The 21,783-nt window shown below is 41.0% G+C and overlaps 2 protein-coding genes across 10 annotated transcripts in view; one reads left to right on the top strand and one right to left on the bottom strand.

The window, feature by feature from the left end:
• The window catches only part of DOP1A (DOP1 leucine zipper like protein A), a 63,347-nt gene extending 63,203 nt beyond the window's left edge, over positions 1-144 (bottom strand). For 4 of the 7 annotated variants that reach the window (XR_014581843.1, XM_083829573.1, XM_083829567.1 and 1 more), the window contains exon 1: positions 31-144. The gene's annotated coding sequence lies outside the window, so the exon portion shown is untranslated. The remainder of the gene's footprint in view (positions 1-30) is intronic. The other 3 variants (XM_083829568.1, XM_083829569.1, XM_083829570.1) reach the window with 3 other exon arrangements.
• A 3,247-nt stretch (positions 145-3,391) lies between these two features.
• The window catches only part of UBE3D (ubiquitin protein ligase E3D), an 82,292-nt gene continuing 63,900 nt past the window's right edge, over positions 3,392-21,783 (top strand). For 2 of the 3 annotated variants that reach the window (XR_014581308.1, XM_083828289.1), the window contains exons 1-7: positions 3,650-3,909; positions 4,190-4,389; positions 5,766-5,856; positions 10,999-11,230; positions 17,606-17,675; positions 20,232-20,301; positions 21,145-21,253. Coding sequence is in view for 2 of the 3 variants with exons in the window: in XM_083828289.1 (XP_083684415.1) it covers positions 3,665-3,909; positions 4,190-4,389; positions 5,766-5,856; positions 10,999-11,230; positions 17,606-17,675; positions 20,232-20,301; positions 21,145-21,253 (1,017 nt within the window). In the remaining variant the exon portion in view is untranslated. Of the gene's footprint in view, positions 3,910-4,189; positions 4,390-5,765; positions 5,857-10,998; positions 11,231-17,605; positions 17,676-20,231; positions 20,302-21,144; positions 21,254-21,783 lie in introns of all 3 variants that reach the window. The other variant, XM_083828288.1, reaches the window with a different exon arrangement.

Below are 21,783 nucleotides of genomic sequence, written 5' to 3'. Positions count from 1 at the left end.
ATGGGGGGGGGGGGGGGGGGGTCGCGTTACCTGAGCGACCCGCGCCGGAAGGGCCCCGCCGCCACCGGCTGCCCCGCGCCGCCCTGACAGCTCCCGGCGTGCACCGCGCCCCGCCCCGCTCCGCCCCGCCCCGCCCCGCCCCGCGTGAGGCCGGCGCGCGCCTGCGGGGTGGGTTTAACGGTCGCTCCCCTGGCGGAGCGCCTCACAGGCGGCCGTGGCTGCCGCCCGGGTCGGGTGGTGGCGCTCGGCCGGGGGCTCGGTCCGCAGGCTCTGCCCAGCGGTGCTGGTTTGTCCCGCTGTCCCCGAAATAAGGAGGATAGCTAAGAAAAACGGGATGAGCAGTGCGAAATCAGTAAAAACAAAAAAATCACGGGTCCTCTAGTCGGGAGGGAAGGGAAAAAAGGAAAAATTAGCAGTTGGTCAAATAAAACTGTACATTTATGGTATAGTAATAAATGCCGAGTAGTTTGTGAACCCGTAGTACTCAGCCAATGAAGACATGGGAGGAATTAAGCATCAGGTAATTTATAAGGTTATGATATATATAAGCATCAGGTAATACATAAGGATATCAGGTTATGATATACTTTTGCTGGTCACTCCCGCTTGCAGGACACCCACCATTACAATCACAAATAAAAATGCTGCTTCACTGAGACTCTTGCCTGAGCCTGTGTTGTTGGCTGCAGGTTGTTTCTCACAAATTGTATTACATGAGCAGCTTAATCAATCTTTCAGGCTTTGTCTGAAAACAAGTAAATATTTCTAAAATAAAGCCTGGGGAAAATCTTGTGACATAGATCACCGGGTAGCAGGTTACAAATCCTATCAGCCAGCAGTCTAACAAGGCAGATTTTGTTCTCCAAGCTTGGGGTAATAAACAGGAGGTAGGATTCCCTTTCTCATTTAAACTGTTTATTTAGGATTCCTAAATTCCTAAATCCTACACTATTTCACAACTTCACGTTTAGAAAGCTGGCAGTTCCCACTGGTTTTTGTGAGACATTGACTGCCACTACAGGTGTCACACTTCCAACTAAAACAGTGTGTATTGATGTGTTTTTCATTACAATGCCGTACAAATGCATCTGAGACTTAATCCATAACTATGGCTCAGTGGTGTTGTGGAGCTGTTTGGAAGTGGTGGTCTTGCCAGAGGTGGTAGGACTTCCAGGAGGTAATGACATACCTTCACACGCCGCGCTGAGGAGATCTCTGAGCTTACCCTTTGCTGAACTTTTACCAGTGCCAGTTGCAACCTGGAGCTATCTTAAAAGTCCTGTGAAACTGTCGCATCAGCTTTATGTGCAGTAGCAATCCAAACAAAGCCCAACAGAACATCGCATATCATCAGGAAGGATATGGAGAACAAGAAAGAGGGAGGTGTTTGGTGTCTATATAGCCACTGCTCAGATTGATTCCTGTGTCAGTTCTTGTCTTCGCAGATTGAGAAGCTGTATGGTAGTTAGGGACGGCACAGGAGGGAGGGAGCCACTGCCCCACAGGGGCAATGACAAAGGCTGGAACGGCTCAGAAAAGAAGGCTGGGGAAAGATTTCATCAAGATTTACAAAGTCGGCATTATTCATATCGACGTCGAGAAGGAAATAGGCAGGGATGTGCCTTCCAGCACCCTTAATACAATAGCTAAATTAAGGAGCTCTTCCTAAATAGTATCTCCTTTTTGCCGACACTGAAGTCAAAATACTGGGCTAGGTGCGCCCACTCTGTAGGACATTAATGTTCATTTCTATATAATTATTTCACTGCAGAAACAGTGAGAAACCTAGGGCAGACAATTTTGAATATATGAAGCTCACACCCTGCAAGAAATACTTGAGATTATTTATAGCTTTGCAGTCTCGTGTAAGCCTCTGTCAGATCTGAAGTCTCTTAATAGGAGTCCTTTTTACTAGGAGCTGATTCTCTTGTCATGAGGTGAATTTTAGTGGTGTCTGACATGCGACCTGCTTGCTCAGAACAAATAAACCAGCAATATGTGCATTGGTTTGTGATGCAGTTGGAAATGAAAGCTGCCATATGGAATAAAATATTTTCTTTCTAAAAAAAAACAAAAAAAAACCAAAAAAAACAACAAACAAACAAGAAACACCACACCCAGAACAACCAGAAAGTATAGTAAGAACACAGAGAGAGTATAGTGTGCATCTTAGAATACTTGATGAAAGTTGTGTATTATTAAAAATGCTTGGCTGAGACAGTTTAGCTGACGGTTGTCTGCCCTAGTTTTCCCACAAAATCTAAACTTACACTGTTTACTTCCTTGAGGCTCTCCTAAGAAATCTGCTCGGTTTTGCCAACTCCAGGGACTAGGATTACTTCAAAGTAATCATGTCTTAGATAATAAATTGCTACAAAATTAACAAGTGCAAGCCTGCCTTTCTGCATGAAGTGTTGCAGACCATGTTTTCAAATAAGTGCAATCACAAAAAGCTTTAGGACTTTCCATAGAAAGTTAACGACATTGTAAAAGACTCTTCCCCCCCCCCCCCCCCCCCCCCCCCCATAAAGCAAAGGTCTTCTTTCCTTGGCGTCCTCAAGTACAGACTGTCAGCGGTCTCATACGCTGTGAGGGCAGTGTGCATGATGAAGTATGCAATGGTGACAGTGCTCAGACGGGTGTTCAGATGGATGTACAGCCGCTTGATAAAGGAGCTGCTGTGAGGCAGCGGGAAGCCTCACCCCAGAACAGGAGATGCCCGTGCTGAGGGTCCATTTGCTCTGAGTGCGGCAGGACAGCATTCAGAAGCTGGGTGAATGTGGACAGGGAGGAACTTGGGCAGATCTTGCGGGAAAGGGATGGGGGAGGTGGTAGTTCACAGGGCAGGTGGTGGTGCCGTGACACACCACAGGGCTGCTGGAGAGCCTGCCCCTGGCTCAACAGAGCCTCTGCTCAGACAGAGGTTGACCCCAGCCAGTGACCCAAGAACTCCTTCCAGCTTCTGGCTCACTCCCAGAGAGAGAATCAGAAGAGCAAAAGCAAGAACAGTTGTGGGTCGATATAACAACAGTTTGATAAGTGAAGGAAAGAAGAAAAGGTGATGCAAAGACAATCACTCCCTACTTCCCTTAAAACGACCAGTGATGCCCAACCAGGCTGCTTACCGTGCTCCCAGTTCTTATTGCTGAGCCTGGCAGTATGTGTTATGGAGTATCTCTGCTCAGTTTCAGTCAGCTGTCCTTCCTGTGCCCCTAAAACCTCTTCCTCACCCCAACGTGTGCACTGGGGGGGGCAGAGTGAGGAATTGAGAAGAATGCCGTGGGACCATGCAAACACTGCTCAGCAATAACTAAAACACTAGTGTGTTAGAGAGAGCCGGGCCTGTTTAGCCTGGAAAAGAGAAGACTGAGGGGAGACCTCATCAATGTGTATAAATATCTGAGGGGAGGGTGTCGACAAGATGGAGCCGGTCTCTTTTCAGTTGTGCCCAGCGACAGGACGAGAGGCAGCGGGCACAAACTGAAGCACAGCAGGTTCTGGCTGAACGTGAGGGGGCACTTCTGTACTGTGAGGGTGACAGCACTGGGACAGGCTGCCCAGAGAGGTTGTGGAGTCTCCTTCTCTGGAGATACCCAAACCCCGCCTGGATGCCGTCCTGCACAGTGTGCTCTAGGTGATCCTGCTCGGCAGGGGGTTGGACTGGATGATCTTCAGAGGTCCCTTCCCACCTCGGCCATGCCGTGATTCCCGCCGGGAGGGACGCGGCAGCCACCCGGGGGCAGGCGGCTCGGGCTCCCGGCTGCAGGCGGCGCTGTGTCGGGCGGCCGCGGGCCTGCAGCCGGCGGACGAGCGGCCGCTTCCTGCAGGATTTATGGGCGGCCGCGGCATGGCGGGGCCGTTCCTGCTGGAGATCCGGCGGAGGACGCAGAGCGCCATGCTGCTCGTCCGGTAGTGCGGGGCGCTGCCTCCCGGCCCCGCACCGGGGCTGGGGCTCCCCGGCGGGGCAGGAGCCGGGGGCGGCGCTGGGGTGGCTGGGCTGGGCGGTGGGGAAAGAGCTGACGGACCCCATCTTGTGCACCTGGGGCGAGCCTCAACCGCCGCGCAAATAAACGCTTCCTGAGCACCGTGCTTTATTTATTTCTCCTGGTTCTTTACGCTCCCTCCGCCGGGAAATCCCCCCCCCCCCCCCCCTCCCCCGCGCCGTAACTCCCGTGCTTTCCCTCCGCAGCGAGGCCAGCCTGCGGAGCCTGCCGGCGGACATCAGCCTGGCGCCGGCCCGGCTGGAGCTGCGGAGCGCCGGGGCCTGCGGGGCGCTGGAGCTGCCGCCAGGGGTCAGCCTGGCCCCGGGCTCCTGCCGCGGCCTGCGGCGCCTTCCCGGCGAGGGCCTGCACCTCCGGCTGCGGCTGCGGGCGGCGCCGGGCGGCGCGGGTAAGGCTGCGGGCGGGGATGGGGATGGGGATGGAGGCTTCTTCTGGGGGACGCTGGGGTTTGGGGGGCCTGGGGGCAGCAGCCATTCGGAGCTGGGGCTCGGGGAGGTCTGGAGCGCTGCTGTCTGTCAGGCTCTGGGGGGGACAAGGCGCTAGCCGGAGTTTGAGGCACGCTGTAGGTGTGTGCACCTGCTTTTTCTATAAGGCTCCTTTTGGGGTTCAGTTTCCAACTTAAACGGCAGCTCTTGGTGCAGTTTTTAATAGCGTACAGCAACTATTAGTTTTAAAAAGAAAAACCACATCAAGTGGCTTGATGAAAGGGAAACTGTTGCTGAATAACTCTGCAGGAGTTTGAGAGCTGTGTTCAGTTCCCTCCCCTTTCCCACATCACTTCATTTTTTTCCCCTCCTTCCTCCACTACTTCAAAAATTTCCCCATATTCTATTTCATGTTTAAGCTAAAAATGCAGTAATGCAATGCATCCAAGTTATAGTGCAACAGTTGTTGCTGACCACTTAATTATAAAGACTAACCTTGGTTAGCCTTTAAAATTTTAAATTAGTATGCAGAACTGGCTGTCTCTTATGAATTTATGGGATGTTTTTAAGTACCTTTCACTTATGGTTGCAACCTGCTTCTTAAATACTGAGCACCGATGCTGAGAACGTACTTCTAGTCTTTGATTTCACAAAGTGGGCAATGCAAAGCCTGCTTATACGTGGAGCTAGGCTTATACTTTGTTTTTTTTTCTTCCACCTAATGTTATTTGATTTTCTCTGGAGGCTTTTATATGTATATATATTTTTTAATTTGGAAAAGCTGTCTGAGATGTCTTCTGTGAAACTGTTTTCTGTCTGCTGGCCTGCAGAGGGTATTGCTCGCTTGCTGTTCATTGGGTAGTACAACAGTGGCTCTGTATCTTACCTGGCTGAAAATCTAAGACTACTGCCCTTTTTTTTTTTTTCTTAACCCCCCACATATTTTTTTGTTATATATTGGGATGTACTATCATGTTACAGAGATGCTTGCTAGCAGAACTCTAATTACTAAAGAGTAGGATTGAATTTTAACTTATACAATCTCAGCAATGATACCTGTATCTCAGCTCCTCCAGTTGAGAGGGTATGCACCATTAAAATAATTATTCACATATTGCTGCCCCTATTCAATAATATGGGGCATGAGATAGAGGTGGCAAGTTCTTCCTGAATCTCATTACTTCTATAGGTTAAAAGAATAAGGTTGTGTTTAGGATGTCAACATCCTGCTTATTTAGATTCTCGTCTTGTTTAAGTTTGAGGTGTTCGGAAGGATTTTTATGTATGACTGAAAATTTTACACAACCTTGAAGATTAATGCATCCTCTCCTGTTTGTAGAACTTGTTTATAATTTGAGGGAAAGCCTGAAACCCCAGAAGAATTGCATCTTTTACTGCCAGTCCTGTGGTGATGTCATAGTAGAAGAACGGTAAGTACTGCAGTGTCTTGTATTTATAGCAATAGATGCTATGCCGATTGGTATTCATGTTATTTGGTGTACTTAGAGAGATGAAAGATAGTTATTTTGAAATTGATAGATGAGAACACTTCTGAAGTACTGCTACAGATAACTAAAATCAAAATTACCTGAAACAGTTTTTCACCATTTATTAATTTACTTCGTTTCATTCTGGCTGGAAGGTAGAAATAGCTTACTAAGAGCATTGGCCCTGACAGGTGGGAAATCTCAATTCTTTTCTTGGTGGTTGTCTGCCCTGCCTCAAGTGAGACATTTTCTTTTGTGGATGGACTTCCCTATGCATTAAAAAAAAAAAAAGGTTACATTTGTACGAAGTAACATTTGTTATAAAGAAACATTTTGCGCTGGAAACATTGCAGTTTAAATGTTGAACACACATTGTTAGTTTTCATTCATTTAAAAATACTCATAGTCTTAATAGCTGGCATCTCTGCAATGTTGAAGGGAGTAAAACTGAAAATTTGAAACTAGACTTCTTCCTCTGTCCTTTCAGTTTTTTTTGTCAGTTTTGTTCATTCTCTTATAGATTCTCTTCAGTCAGTGTGTTGTAGTTATAAAGTGGCTGGTCAGAATGGGGTTGTTGTCAGCAGCTCCCTCCTATCTGTTAAGTTCAGGGATCCCTGAATTTGGGGAGTACAGGACCTGTTTCTTAGCTGTATGACTTGGCCTTATCTCTGTTCCTTACAAAGTCTGCAGAGTGAATGAGAATTTTAATAAAAAGCTTCTGCATTTTCTGGCTCTTGTGATGAACGATTTTGACAGCTGCAGCTGGATATGTACAAATTGCTAGAGACAGCCTTTTATGATCTGTGTCACTCCTAATACTCAAAATGGTAATACAAATGTAAATCTGTAAACTTCTGTTACTTTCCTGTCATACATATGGATTTATGGTTGGCGTGAACACAAATGAATGAGGGTTTCCTGGCTTTCTCTTATGAAATGTCTCATCAGAAAGTCTAGCAGTAACTCTCCTTGATACATTTATAGGGTAAAGAAACTTCTGATTTATACTCAGTAACATTTGCTTTCAAAAGATCTTGTACCTTGTATATTTCCATCTCTGAGTGGGCGATTTCCTGACTATCAACACACCAAATTCATATACATGGAATTTACGTATTGTGGTTCTGTATCCTAATACGTGACACAACTGGAATTTTTGAGAATGGAAAAATCAAGGCATGTTAATGCATTGCATGTAAACTGTTTCTCCTTGCAGGGGACCTCTGAACCCCTTGAATGTTACCACTAAAAAATATTGACTGAGATAAGGGTAGAAGAATGGAGCTGTCAGTTTGCCCAACACCTTCCATTCCAGCGCTCCCATGCTTCCAAAAGAAAGACAGTACTTTCAGAAACAAAGTTCACATGTTGGTCTCTGCATGGTCCAAAGACCATGCTAATGGCAGCATGTCATGTGAGGGGGAACTTACAGAAGTGCAAAAGGAAATTAGGTTTAAATGAAAAAACATACTCTAAAGCTTATTTTTTTTACCATTAGGGATTGCATAGGAAGCCTGTGGAATTTCTATCATTTTAAAGACTAGATTAAAGGTATACATTTGGAATAGTTTAAATGTCAATGCTTCCTTGAGGCAAGGAAATGGACTAGGTGAGTTCTTTCAGCTCAGTTTTATGTGATTCTCTCTACGTTTTCTAAGATCCAGTAGATTCATCTGTTTCCTTCTGGGAATCAGAGGTTAGTATTATGGTCTCTGCTTCTTCCACATTATCCTCATGTTAGAGGAAGTGGTCAGATTTTTTTTTTCCATGACTTAAGAGCTGCAAAAAAATTTTTTTTTTCTTTCTCTCCCTACAGTTATGCTGTGTAGCTCATAGATAAAGTAATTCTTTAAGGCTTTCTGTCATAGAATCATAGAATGGCTCGGGTTGGAAGGGACCTTACAGACCATCTAATTCCAACCCCCTGCCATGGGCAGGGACACCTCCCACCAGACCAGGTTGCCCAAAGCCCCATCCAGCCTGGCCTTGAACACCTCCAGGGATGGGGCATCCACAGCTTCTCTGGGCAACCTGTGCCAGTGCCTCGCAGCACCTCTGAGTGAAGAACTTCCTCCTAACCTCTAATGTAAATCTCCCCCATGTTAGTTTAAAACTATTCCCCCTTGTCCTGTCATTATCTGTCCGAGCAAAAAGTTATTCTTCATATAAAAGTTCTTAGCGGTTGAATGCTGTGAAAAATATTTCTCATAAATTAACTACTAAGAAGTAACTGTTTTCATTTGTTTCAACTCTAAGAATCTTTACTCATAAGTATTCTATTGAAAAACTGATTGCAGGGGAATTCATCTAATTACATTCTAATTAATGAATGAAGATGTCTGCTCTTAAAGAAATTCAGTTGGATCTTTTTTCTTTCTCTTCATCTCTGATTGATCAAAAGGGTTATGTGTTTAATTTTGCTTCAATTTTACTTTCAGCTTCTGAATTTTTTAATAGACAGGATGGTATTGCTGGCTGCTTGGATATCGGTTAATAACGAAGCTAGAGAGTATTTCTTCTAATCTAGTCTTAGAAGGATCTCTTTGGCCAAATCCTTACCTTAGCATGGAAGCCCACCAAAGAATGACATCTTTATGGCAGCTGTCTTAGACTAGTGCATAACTTTTAGTTTTTTTAAATAAAGTTTGTTACCTTGGCTTCCTCTGTTTGGAGACAGAGCTACCCAGAGGGAGAATCTCCTCTGTTTTGAATCTCCAGTGGGAGATGCAGCTTGACTGTATTAGATCCTTTCAGAAGAAGAAAGTGTCTCTTTGTTTCCCTCTGTCTATATGGCTATCTTGAAGTAGAAACCTAGCTGTTATTAGGGGTTAGTTTGGGGAGATGATCCCCTATGTTAACCAGGTTTCATCATTATACTTGCCAGTCTGAAGAGAGTCAGTACCTAGTAAATTTCAGGCTTCTTTTTTTTTTGTTGTTTTTTCCTGGAAAGCTAATTTCATGCAAGAGTTACATTTTTCCAATGTGGGGACCCAGGTGGTGACCCAGAATATGGCTTCCCACCTAGGAATGGTGAAAGACTAAAATAAACTGGAAATGCTGTATTTTCTGTGTAACTTAGAGGTAGGAGGAACCTGGTTAGGAACTTCTGATGGTTGGAATACCTGCTTTTGTTTGGCAAGAACTGAAGGTCTTCATGAAATTTCAAAGGGGTGTATTCTAGCTTTTGAGGTTAAAAAAAGGGTAATGGAAAGAAACTAGACAGCATTGGTTTGCAGCTTAAGGTAATCTCTTTTTTTTTCTGTAACACTTGAAAAAGTATTGCTGAATAATACCAGCTCTTTTTTTTTTCTTGTGGTAATATAAAGAACAGTACACGGGAATGAAGACCTTTTTCATTGTGAGTCCAGGTATTGACACTAACTGTACAAAGCTGGGGAGAATAATCAGTCTTTAGACCTAGAGCAGAATAAAGGCTGTACCAGAGCAGAATCGTGATATCTCAGACAATATGTAAGACTACAGAGAGTGAAGGTGGTGATTAGTGCCAGGAGCTGACCTTACTAGTAATGCTAAAGCTGTGTCAGAGGACCAGTTATTCCAACTTTCATCTGCAGATGGGGCAAGCACAGTTTAAAATGAATCGAGGATCTATGAAGAAGGAAGTTTTTATGAAAGGTTTTGCTTTCACCCACCCAAGAATACAAAAGGTGCAATAAGCTACAATGGGAAGAACTGGCATCTTTAGAAAAGAATCATCTGTGAACTGTGAGAAAGAGATGGTGTCTGTGGTTTTATGATTAATTACAAAGTAGCAACGTGAGTGAAGTGGTGTTTGCAAGTTTCTAATTAAGAGTGGAATCAAGAAACTGCATGTAATGTCTGCTGTTGCCCAAAACATATACAAAATATGGGAACAAAAGGCAAACGTTCGAAGAAACTAACAGCAGAGATCACAGCGAAGAAACTAACAGCAGGGAGCGCAGCACTGCAGCTAACAGTGCATCTAGAAAATTGTTGGAGGAGTGCACACAGTTAAAAAATATTGTCCATTATTTTGGTAAAGAGGTTTTTATCCTAGTGCAATAGATTTCTATAAAATGTAAACTAAAGCAAATGTAAATACGTGGACAGTATCCATCAGTGCTTCTGCACTCTTAATAAAATTTCATGTGGAGGGACCAGAGAATGTTTATGAGAACTGTAAGGAGGAAAGTACTGACCACTGACTCATAATGACCAAGATTGTATTTATATAGTGTATATATAAATATATTTATATGTGTGTATTTATATGTATTATATATTAGTAGTATATATATTTACATGTATGTATTTATATTTATATATGTATTTACGTGCATATATTCTAGCTTTCAGAGTGTGTTTTACAGCTTAAAACAGTGGTTCCAAATCATGGCTTTTAAAATTCTGTGACAATGCGGGTAACCAAAGAAAGTAAGTGGAGAAAAACACTGGTAAAGAAAGCAAAGCATGGTATCACCTGTGGCAGACTCCTTGGTCTGTATAGCAGACAAGGAGAAGTTTTGTTTTGTTTTCTGGTGTGTGACTTTTGAAAGTTGAATCTGAATCTAAACTAAGATTGCATTACTTTATTCTTTTTTTTCTTTTTTTTAATGAATACGCACTGTGGTATTTTTGTCAGGATTTAGCTTTGTTTCAAAGTCTGGTATCTGACTTTAAGGGGCTTCAAAGCACATGCTCCTTTGCTATGGAAGCATTCTTTTTTTATATGAACACTAGGTACAAGGAAACTTTATAATTAGTAATAATAAAAATAATCGCAAAATCTCCGTTGTTATATTTTTCATGACTGAGTAGATCTGTTTGATTTCTACCATCTAGGGGTGTTATGCGAAGTTCTGCTATATAATCTTTGGAGATTCACCCTTGGGAAATGCTTCATCACAAACTTGGCAGGGAACACTCAGCCATTGCTTTCTCAGAATTCATCCAAAGAACGTACCTTTGACTGAAAGGAGAGTCACTCACTGCCTTTTGAAGAAAATGCCATGCTTTTTTCTTTCCTTCTTGTAAGGAGCCCAGGTATTAGTGTCTTATAGAATAATATAATATATTGAAATATCTTTTCTTCTTCCCTCGTAGGAAATTTCTCAGAGTTCTCCCTCTCCCAAGTGAAAACTGGAGTGCTTTAGTTGAAGAGTGGTGTTGTCACCCTAACCCCTTTGCCAAAAGCACTTTGCACCCTCAGCGTGATGACTGTTTTCTTGGAGACACTTTTTTTCTGTTGAATTCAGGAAACGAATCGCATGTGCCTGAACCTCCCATATGCTTCTCGGAGACCAGCCATCATGCTTCTCAGAATGAATCTACCTTGGTAAAGTAGCTTGTTTTAATAATTCTTAAGGGAATGTATTTGGACTTTCCTAGTAAAATGCTTATTTGTTACTGGCTTACACGTATTATAGGGATGTTTTGAAGGTCATAAAGAGTTGTTGACACTTGTCTGCATAGAAGCCAGAAAATATTCTAAGCTATTTTCTAAAGCATGCACCATGTCTTGATGTTGACCTAGATATACAAGAAAATCTTTTCCTTATAAACTGAATTAGAAAACATTTAATGATATAGTTCTGAAACCAAGCATTTCCCCCTCAAAATATCCCGAGTGTAGGAAATCAGCATTTATTATGATCATAACTGTAATAGGTTAGGCATTTGTCTAGGGGTAGTGAAACAAATAACAAGGAGGAAACTGGAGAAACAGTGCTTTTTTCTGTCAAGATATTACTGGATGCATAACCGTAATTATGCTCAAAATATGTATTTTTTATTTTTGTTAAACTTTAGAAAGACCTGGAAAATCAGAATGTGTTTTGGGGTTCAGATGCGGCTCTCATATCCTAAAAATAAAATAAGGAGGTTGTTTGACTGCTCTGTCTAGTGAAAGAGACCTGCCACCCCAGGCTGTAACTGTTGATGATGACTTTTCTAAAGTGTTCTAAAGGAGGAGATTATATCCATCACCTGAGTCTCTAGGATTAGGGGCTTAGAAATATCAAAATGTGTTGGGAAAAAATAAATTTTAGGGGACACTGGAGTTTCAATAGTGGGATGAAGAAATAAAATGCAGTGCTTTACTCATCTTGGAAATCTAGCACTTGTATAAAAGTTGAAGCAATAATTTCTTTTTCCACCAGAACAGCATCCATGAACTTAGTTCATCAAAGCTTGCGTTTTCATAAAATCTTTTCTGCTAATGTACAGCTCGTCTATATTTATGCTGACAAAGATTGGTCCTGAAGATACCATCTTCGTTTTCGCCACACCACGTATTAAACCTGGTTGTTGAAATCCTTCAGCAGTTATGGGAACCGTTGCTGACTTGACAATGTCTGTGTCTAACAGCTGATGACTTGCTGTGTGGAGATTCCCAGCATCAAACTTTTAATCTGCTGAGAGTAACACCAGAGGCCCGGATTCTAGTTCGCTGCTGCCGTTTACCATCATCGGGGATTTGTATTATCCCCAGTTAAATCACCAGGATTCTAGCAGTTCAATTGTTGCTGGTGTGATGCATCCAAGCGAGCCATCTGTTTGGGGAACAGTTCTGTCCTGCTGTCTGTGTCTGCAAGTCTTGCAGCTGTGGTCTCTTTGGTTTCGCATTCCATTGTTCTTTGAAAAGCAGAGTCTGGGGAGGGGAATGTACGAACTGATATCCTAAAGGGATACCAGCACGGGAGAAGCAGGTTAATCTGGATTAACTCTTGGAGTTATTTGGCAATTGAAGTTATTTCTTCTAAGTATTCTTAAGAAGGCAGCTGAGTAGAAGATTTTGAACTTCCAAGAGGACAATGCCTTCTGCCACAGGTCTCCAAAACTAATCATCTTACATTTTAATAGTGTCAAAAGAGATCATAGAACAATGGGAACAAAGATGGGAAGAGGCAGGGTGCATGGAATTCATATTGCAGCCCAAAGAAACTGCAGTGGTCTGCCCAACATGCTTTTTAAATCGAAGAGAATTGATTTAAAGGGAAGGGCCAAGGAAGGGTTGTTTCTGAGGCAGAAACATGCTGAAAAGGATACGAGACAAAAATGTTTTTGGGATATGGGACAAAAATGTTTTCGAGATATGGGTCAAACCAGGATAATAGCAGAACTTTGGAATGTGGGAGGAGGCCATTTTCTGTCAGACACACAATGCTAGTTTAATATGATGGATTTTCACATTTGCTTTCTTAAACTTGTCTTGAAGTTGAGAATTCTTTCCTTGTTTGTGTCAGATCCTTCTTTCTACATCTTTCACACTTGTGCTGAATTCTAATTTCTGTGTTTGCTTATTTCTAGCATCATTCGATTGCCAAGCAAATGAGCAGAACTGTAAGATCAAGTAGAAGCTGGACTAATAAGGAAAAAACCACTCATACTGAAACAGAAAATTCTTCCATAATATGAGAGTAATAGAAAGTAACAGGCAAGATAGATTGCTATTGGCATAAATGTTCTCATTTTAGAGAATATTGTTGCAGTCTACCCCAGCACGAAAGTTCTTTTTTAATTGCATTGCAGTTCTTTGGAAAGTGTTTGCGACTGACCAAAATAGCAGGAATATACCAGAGATGCTTAAACAAACTCTTGCAGCCTCCTGTGGGACCAAGACAGCATCCTTCCATTGCAAACATATTTCTCACATCTATTAGTCTTCCAGTGTAACGTAGTTTTTAAATGTCACGTGGTTCTGCAGCATCCTAATAGTATCTCTTGGGGAAAATATTTTCCCTGATGCCGTAGGGATCCTTAGGAACAGAAAGAAAAAATACTAGGCTGGTGATGCACCTCTGTCTGCAGATTGCCAGCAGCTGTAAGTTGTCAAATAGATGTATTGACTTAATTAGTCTGGCTAAAACTGTCACGTTTTCTGTTGAAGCATGATATGAGATAGTGGTGTTTTATAGGTGCAGTACTGCCCAGTTCTCAGCTAGCACCTGTAACCGTAGTCAGAAAAAAACTTTGTAGCTTTCAAAGAAGTACTGTATATATACACTGTGCAGTATTTGTACCATCCTCAAATACTGGTTTTCACAAAAAAAAGTTTCTTTATCCTTGGTCTTCCCATTAAGCAAGTAATTTTACTGCATATGTCTGAGGGCAGGAAATGGGATAACTGTGTATATACATGAACCAGATGTTTTTTTCTGATCTCTGTAACAAGGGAAGATGTAGCTCTCTGAAGCGTTCACAGAGGCTGTAGGGCTCTCCCTTGAGCTTTTACTTTGATTCCTGTTTTGCGGGGATGGGAAATTTGCCATCACGATGTATTTAGCTTGAGAGAGAGACCAGAGAATCAGGACTTTCTGACCACAAGTTCAAATTCTGTGAGCCACTTCTTATTTTTTATGGAGCTACAGCAGTCCTTCCTGTTCATTTTGGTATTTGCATAGTACAAGTTAAGAGAACTCTTGTTAGGCATTGCCAGCATCAAATCCTTCATTTCTGTTTGGGCTATAGCATGACTCTGAGAAAGATGTCCAGTACTGATTAGTACTTCAAATGATGGAAACTTTATCATTTTCCTTGATAAGCTGTTTCAGTGATTAATCATCATGACTCTTTGCTGCCTTTTTATTAAATTAAGCATGCTAAGAATTGCAATTCCATATCCATTTTCCTCTCTAATATATATTTATTTTCTGGAAAAATATTTTTGTAAGAATTTTCCAAACTGTTTTCCAACTTTTTAACACTCAGATACATTATAGAAATAATAACTTTACTAATTCTGGGTAGTTAAATTCTATTATTACCCTTATCAGAAATTCAGTTGCTCATGCATTCAGAAATTATATTTGCCCTTTGTTCTGTACCATCTCATTAATAACCCACGTTTGGTTAGCTACCATCGTCTGATTTATTTTGATTTTTGCTGTCTTTTGCTATTTTAGTGTGTACTGTTAGACTAAGCTTAACTTCATGAGCCAGACTGGTGTGTGTAAGTTATCTGTCTCCTTTGTATACCTCTCTGCTCTTACTAAGGCAGGAAGTACTTACACCTCTCCACAGAGCATCAACGGTCTAATCACAGACCACATGTCCCCCAAGGCCTCTGAATTGGAATTGATTAAATAATGATGCATTATTCAATGTTGGTTGACAAGGGTAATTGGACTTGGAAGTCTGTATAGTCTGAAAGTCCCTGATCCAGGTTCTGAAGACAACCTGTAAAGGACACACCTCAAAACTTACCTTTGTAAGATGAAAAGTGTCCCCAGGACTATTGCATATATTTCATGTAGCTCTTTATTATTATTTTTTTTATTATTTTGTAATGTGATAGGTCACAGGGCACCACTTTGTGTTCTGGATGTTAGTCCAACAGAGCTATCTGGCATCACACATTTTAAAAATTGAATATTGAAGAGTATGATGGTGGTGATGAGTAAAATCTGTGCTCCCCAAGAAGTGCACATGTATTCACTCAAAGTGGCAGGCAGGTCCCTTCGATAGCTCAGCTGGTAGAGCGGAGGACTGTAGAGATGCCGCCTGTGGGAATCCTTAGGTCGCTGGTTCGATTCCGGCTCGAAGGAGACAGCTTGAATTTTGAGCCAGCAGCGTGCTCAGGTGGCCAAGAAGGCCAACAGCATCCTGGCTTGCATAAGAAGCAGTGTGGCCAGCGGGGCTAGGGAAGTGATTGTCCCCCTGTACTCAGCCCTGGTGAGGCCGCACCTTGAGTACTGTGTTCAGTTTTGGGCCCCTCGCTACAAGGAGGACATGGAGGTGCTCGAGAGAGTCCAGAGAAGGGCAACGAAGCTGGTGAGGGGGCTGAGGGAGCTGGGCTTCTTCAGCCTGGAGAAGAGGAGGCTCAGGGGCGACCTTATCGCTCTCCACAGGTACCTTAAAGGAGGCTGTAGCAAGGTGGGGGTTGGTCTGTTCTCCCATGTGCCCGGTGATAGGACAAGGGGAAATGGGCTAAAGTTGTGCCGGGGAGGTTTAGGCTGGATATTAGGAAGAACTTCTTTACCGAAAGTGTTGTTAGGCATTGGAATGGGCTGCCCAGGGAAGTGGTTGAGTCACCATCCCTGGAGGTCTTTAAAAGACGTTTAGGTGTAGAGCTTAGTGATATGGTTTAGTGGGGGACTTGTTAGTGTTAGGTCAGAGGTTGGACTCGGTGATCTTGGAGGTCTCTTCTAACCTAGACGATTCTGTGATTCTGTGAATCTATGGGCACTGTGGCCCTCTTTTGCACAGGTCACAGAAAAAGACAAATGCAGATTTTTCCCTAAACTAGTTTAATTTATGATAAATTTAGATATTTTTGTAGACTTACATTGCTGTATGATTTCTTAGGTTGATAGTGAGTTGTCTGGACTTTATCAAGCCTATAAGATTAATGGTTGTTAACTACATATGGGTATGTTTATACACTACATATTGAATTAACAACTGTAAAGTTCTTTATACAAAGACCCCAAGTTAAAATCCAGTTTGTCTTCTTATTACGTTCCCGGGATTTCAAGTTCCAGAAGGGTTTATTAAGTCAGGAACATCATTGTGTTTGCCTGAATGTGTTACTTCCAGACCAGAGCCATACTGTACTACAGCCAGGTTAATAACCCAACATAGAACCAGTTCTGGAGTTTGTAGTTTGTGTTAAAGTAGGAATTGTGCTTGTATCTTTCTGCTGATACTGAATTTAAATATGAACACTGGAATTAATAGGAGTGTTACTAGGTCAGATCACAGGTTGATCCAGAAATGAAATCTTTTTCAGTGGGCAGTAATAGATGTGTAACAGTACGGCATGTATTGAGGGGTGTTTCTGCAGGTGTAGAGAATTGTCTAATGAGATTTTATTATCCATGATTTTCATATTTGATAAGCCCTTGATGAACACTGTTTCCCTGAGTTTTTGAAGACTTTTTTGAGCATATGTATACTTGTAGCATGAAAAATATTTTCCTGTGGTGAGTACTGAGCTATATTGTGCCTTGTCCCTTCTTTTTGTTTGATTCAAACCAGATTATAATTTCACAACATGAGTTAATGAGTATTAGATAACTTTTCACTCTTCAGCTTTTCCTCAACATTTGTGATTTTATACATCTCAGTGATGACTCTCAGTTTTCTGCCTTTCATGCTTTCTCCTATTATGTGTATTCAGTTCACACGTGGGAACTGTTCTGTACCTCTTACCATTAACTTTTGTCAGTACTTTTTTGACTTGAAGGAGAGGGATTGTTTGAGAACTGAATCCATCGCACCTTTCTGGAATATCATAGGTTGTGTTCTTTAGTTCTTTCCTAGTAACTCTGCATGCTCTGGGGACCTTTTCTGCTTTTTGCTGAAGTGGGATTCCTATAAACCTGTCCACAGTGACTAGAACTTTTTCCTGAGTGATGGTAGACACATTACAGCATGATTTATTTAGCAATTATTTCTTGTGTGCGTTATTTTGCCCTTATCAAAGTTGAATTTACCTCATCACTTTGTCACTTGGTATTATGAGATTCTCCTGTTATCTATTAAAGGTTGTGCTGTGTGATCAGTAATATTGCCAGATTTTAAAATTAATATGAAACTTGCAAGCGTGTAGAAGGCTATAATAGTCAATGCGCATCTCTGAATATGTAAACATAAAGATAACAAACTAAAGTGCAAAGTTAACTATATACTCTGGAGAGTATGTTAAAGTTATGCATTTCTTTTTCAGAATAACTGAGCAACATTTAAATTACATTTCTTTATCCTACAGAAATCAAAGGAAAATACCAGAGTATTTTGTAAGCGCTGCAAGACAATGCTGGGAGAAACAATATCATCAGGTATGGCATATACAGACTAAACTGGACTTGACTGCTTCAGCCAATGAGCACTGGAGGTTAAAAGCGCCGGAGAAAAATAGCTTAACAGAAAAAATGCAGGGCTGATTCCTACGTGTTTGTGTTATTTTCTTCTGAAATAGGTGAGATTGCTTTCTCTGTTAGACCTTGAAAGTGACTTACTGTGGAGATTTTCCTCGTCCTAGTTTCTCTGGCATATTAAATTTGTTGCTAAAGCTTTGGAAGACAGGAAGAAAGATTCCAGTTTATTAGGAATCCCAGTAAAAAAGGAGACCTCAAAAGTTACAGGTTGTTTATTTTGCTATCATTCTTACAGAATAATGGAAAGGTTAATTCAGAACTTGGTCAGCAAAGAACTAGAAGCTAAAGATATCATTGCTAACAGCCAGCCTGATTTCATGGAAAGGGAATCTTATCAAATAAACATAATATTTCTCATCAAGTAATGATGAAATTTTGAGATTATTGGTTTAAAAGTTATTATATTGAATTGTTAGGGCTTACCTGAAGTAGTCTAAAGATGAGTCTCTGATGGTCTTTAAAATGCAGTTATTAACAGGAGAGAAGCAATGATAAGGCTGTTACTAGCACGGTTCTTTCTTTCATTCCCCCTCTGCTGTACTGCAGCAGTGTGAGTCTAGCTCAGTTCAGAGAATATAAAAAATTTAAAGAAAATGCAAAGCCTGTTTCAGAAATAAGTCATGAGGGAGATAGAAGACAGTTACAGAAGGTTCCGATTATCCTGTACAGAGATCTAAAAAGCATAGGCTTTAAGAAAACCTCTTTTAAGGTAAGGTATTGGAAACCCCACAAAGCAAACTGTAATACTGCAAAAACAGGGGCTAGAAAAGAGCTTTATGGATTGTTGTGAGTAAATACCTTCACCTAAGCCTTTAGCAACCAGTAGTTGATATGATTGCAGGGTACGGGAAAAGGGAAATAGCGTGTAGACATGCAAAGGAATTGTCCTGGACTTTGTACATTGCTAAGGTTAGATAGCTTGTCAGTTATTTTGAGCATGTTTCATCAGTGGTGTAGGAAATTTCCTGTTCTTTGAACTCTGTAACAAATTAATCACAGATGTATAGCAAAGTCTAGACAGAACCATTTCTATGAGAAGAGACTAGAGAGCAGGTTTGACTGTCATGCTTTGGTGCTTTCTTATGAGCAAAGATATCAGTGCCTTGAAGGTGAAACTGGATTGAAATGGTGTAGCTGTGGAGGCCAGATCTGGCTTTGCCTATTCTTCCCCCAACTTTATTGCTACACGTTCTTAGGCTTTTTTGTTGGGAATTCCTACCTTCTACCTCTCTGCAAGCAAACATCTCCTCAATTTCCAGTGCCCATTCAGCAATGGAACCAATTCCTTGCTCAAGATAATAGCTGGAGATGTAGTATGACTGAACTGGCTTCTTTTTCTCCTGTCTCTTAGATCTAGGCACAGCATGGAGCAGACTAGAATTAAGCTTTGAGGTAACATATAATTTCCTAACAGTGAGGATAATTAAAAACATATAATACTTATCTGGACAAGGGGTGGGACGGCCAAGCCTTTGGAATCTTTGTAATAGGATTAAGTGTCTCTGAAAAGCTTGCTTTCATCCAGTTTTAATGGTGTGTGCAGGCAGAGGTCAAATGGGTCAATCCTCTTTACCCTTAAAATTTATGGAATTGATGAATCCTTTTTTGATGTTCACATGTTAAGGCTTAGTGGAATGAATTTATTATTCTGTATACTTGACCTGTTTTGCTTGCTCTCTGGTTAGGCAGTGTTTTAGCCTAGACCCGGAGCTTCAGTGTGATAATCTTTGACCTGACTTTATTGATGAAGATTAAATTCTGAACTCAAACTCTTCCATTTAGTACTAAAAGGATGTCTTAGTGGAGGTTTTTGGGAATACATGCATTGAAATTTGGAATGTATGGTTTGTATATTAGTGTTAAGTTAGTGCAATTTTAGAGAAGAGGTTCTATTCTGCTCTTTGAGCAAAGAAGAAAATTATTCCCTTGTGTGTGCTGTGTGTTATTAAAACTGTCTCTTGTGATTCACTGCAGCATTACTGAGCAGCAGAGGGTACTAAAATACTTATGTAAGCTATGCTGATCTCAGTACTTTAGGAAAGTTCTTTCAATTCATCTTTCAGGTTTGGCTTTGTAGCAGTGCGTAATGGGCAAGAGTTAATAGGCACCAGCAAGCATTAATACATAAAACATTTCAGTCCAAGTGTTTTGGCTCTTGCTTACTTTGTTTCAAGTTGATTGCTGCTAGTGTTAAACAGGGATCAATATGAATGACAAATTGCTGATCATGTAATTAGCTCAGAGCAGTTTTCTTTTGGTGTAATGTATGTTTTCTGTTTGTGGTTGCTTCTCCTCCCACATACCAAAGCAGGAATTTGATCACCTGCTGAACCTCTTAACTGAATGCAATTGAAATTGAATTGAAAAAAAAATTTATAGTATAGTGATATAGTGATTTACAGCTTAATCTTAAAAATTTTGTTTTTCTGTTGCATTTAAACGTGTTTGTCATTTCAGATACTATTAAATATTATGTCACTGAGGTGATTGTACAACCATCTGAGGGAAGTTTCAAAACAATACCAAGGTAAAAAAAAAAATCAGATAACTTGCTCAGTTTTATATTTTGGAAAGGATGCTAGAAATGTAGGAAAATTCAGTTCATTCAGTAATTAAGTATAGTAAAGTGCTATCAAGTTTTACGTATTCATAGACTTAAGCATTTGAAAGATACTGTAGCCTGTATTCACTCATATAATTATGTTTGTGTTTGCATGTGTGTTTATAACATCAAGAGAGATTGTACACAGTTTGTTGCAGCGTCCCACTATTCTGACAATAATCCAAAATAAATAGTTCAAAAAAATAAACGTTTTAAGTTTTCATGGCATGTGGTGACTAATTATTGAAATGGAAGGCTACATTACGTAAAGTTAAGTAAAACTTGCAGTGTTTAATTGTGAGGTTTTTGAATTTTCAAGTAATTCAATTTGAAGTTAAGACTAAGATGGTATAAAATTTGATCTAGCTGTCTTCTATTATGCATTAGTCACAGGTCTTTTGTGAATTATATTTGAAATATGTGCATTGTTCTGAACTTTGCTGTGTTCGCATGTGTAAGATATAATAGGGAAAAGCTTTTACTCAGCATTTGACATTTGTTGTCAGTCAAAGGAAAGGATTTGGAGCAATTTAGTCTGCTGATGTGTTTAAAAAAAATCTGTTAAAAGATCGTGTTGCAGGAATTAAGTGCGCTGGTTGGGGGAGAGACAAAGATAAAAGAAGCTACATTTCTCTATAAAAAGTGATTATGGGATGTGGTGGAATTTACAATATGGAGTTTTTCATATACTCGCACTGCATTGGTATGAATGACTTTGACAATGTAGTTGTTATTAAAACAAATAATATGTACTTAATTCTTAAACAGGTCTCAATTTGTACAGAGCATGGTTGCTCAGTGTCTTATGGAACTGTCCTCTGCTAAAAGCACATTTAGATTCACCATAAAAGGGGATGATGGAAAGATCTATATTCTGGTAAGTTTTTTATCTTAAAAAAAATTTAACATATGAATCGCAGCTTGTAAAACACATTATTTATGCTGATCGTGATTGTGTGTATAAAGAAAAATTAATTCAAATTCTTGTGTTGAAGTAGTTCTGAACAGTTCAGTTCATGTAAGAAGCTTTCCCCATTTTTTTATGTAAGCAAATGTATGTGCAGAAACTTTCTCATGCGTAGAGTAATGAAAATACTGCGGATGCACCACAAACAGCGTAGTGTTGTGGTTTAACCCTGACAGGCAGCTAAGCTCTATCCAGCAGCTTGCTCGCTCTCCCCTAGTGGCTTGGGGGAAAGAAATCAGAAAGCTACAAGTGAGAAAGCTCATGGGTTGAGATAAAGGCAGTTTAGAGGTAAAAGCAAAAGCTGTGTTCACAAGCAAGGCAAAATAGGGAATCCGTTTGATACTTCCCAGTGGCTGGCTGATGTTCAGCCACTTCCAGGAAAGCAGGGTTCATCACAGGTAATAGTTTCTTGGGAAAACAAATGCCATCACTCCAAGTGC

Source organism: Anser anser (genome assembly GCF_964211835.1).
Source record: "Anser anser genome assembly, chromosome: 3".
Classification (NCBI taxonomy): domain Eukaryota; kingdom Metazoa; phylum Chordata; class Aves; order Anseriformes; family Anatidae; genus Anser; species Anser anser.
This window is presented reverse-complemented; position numbering and strand designations above follow the sequence as displayed.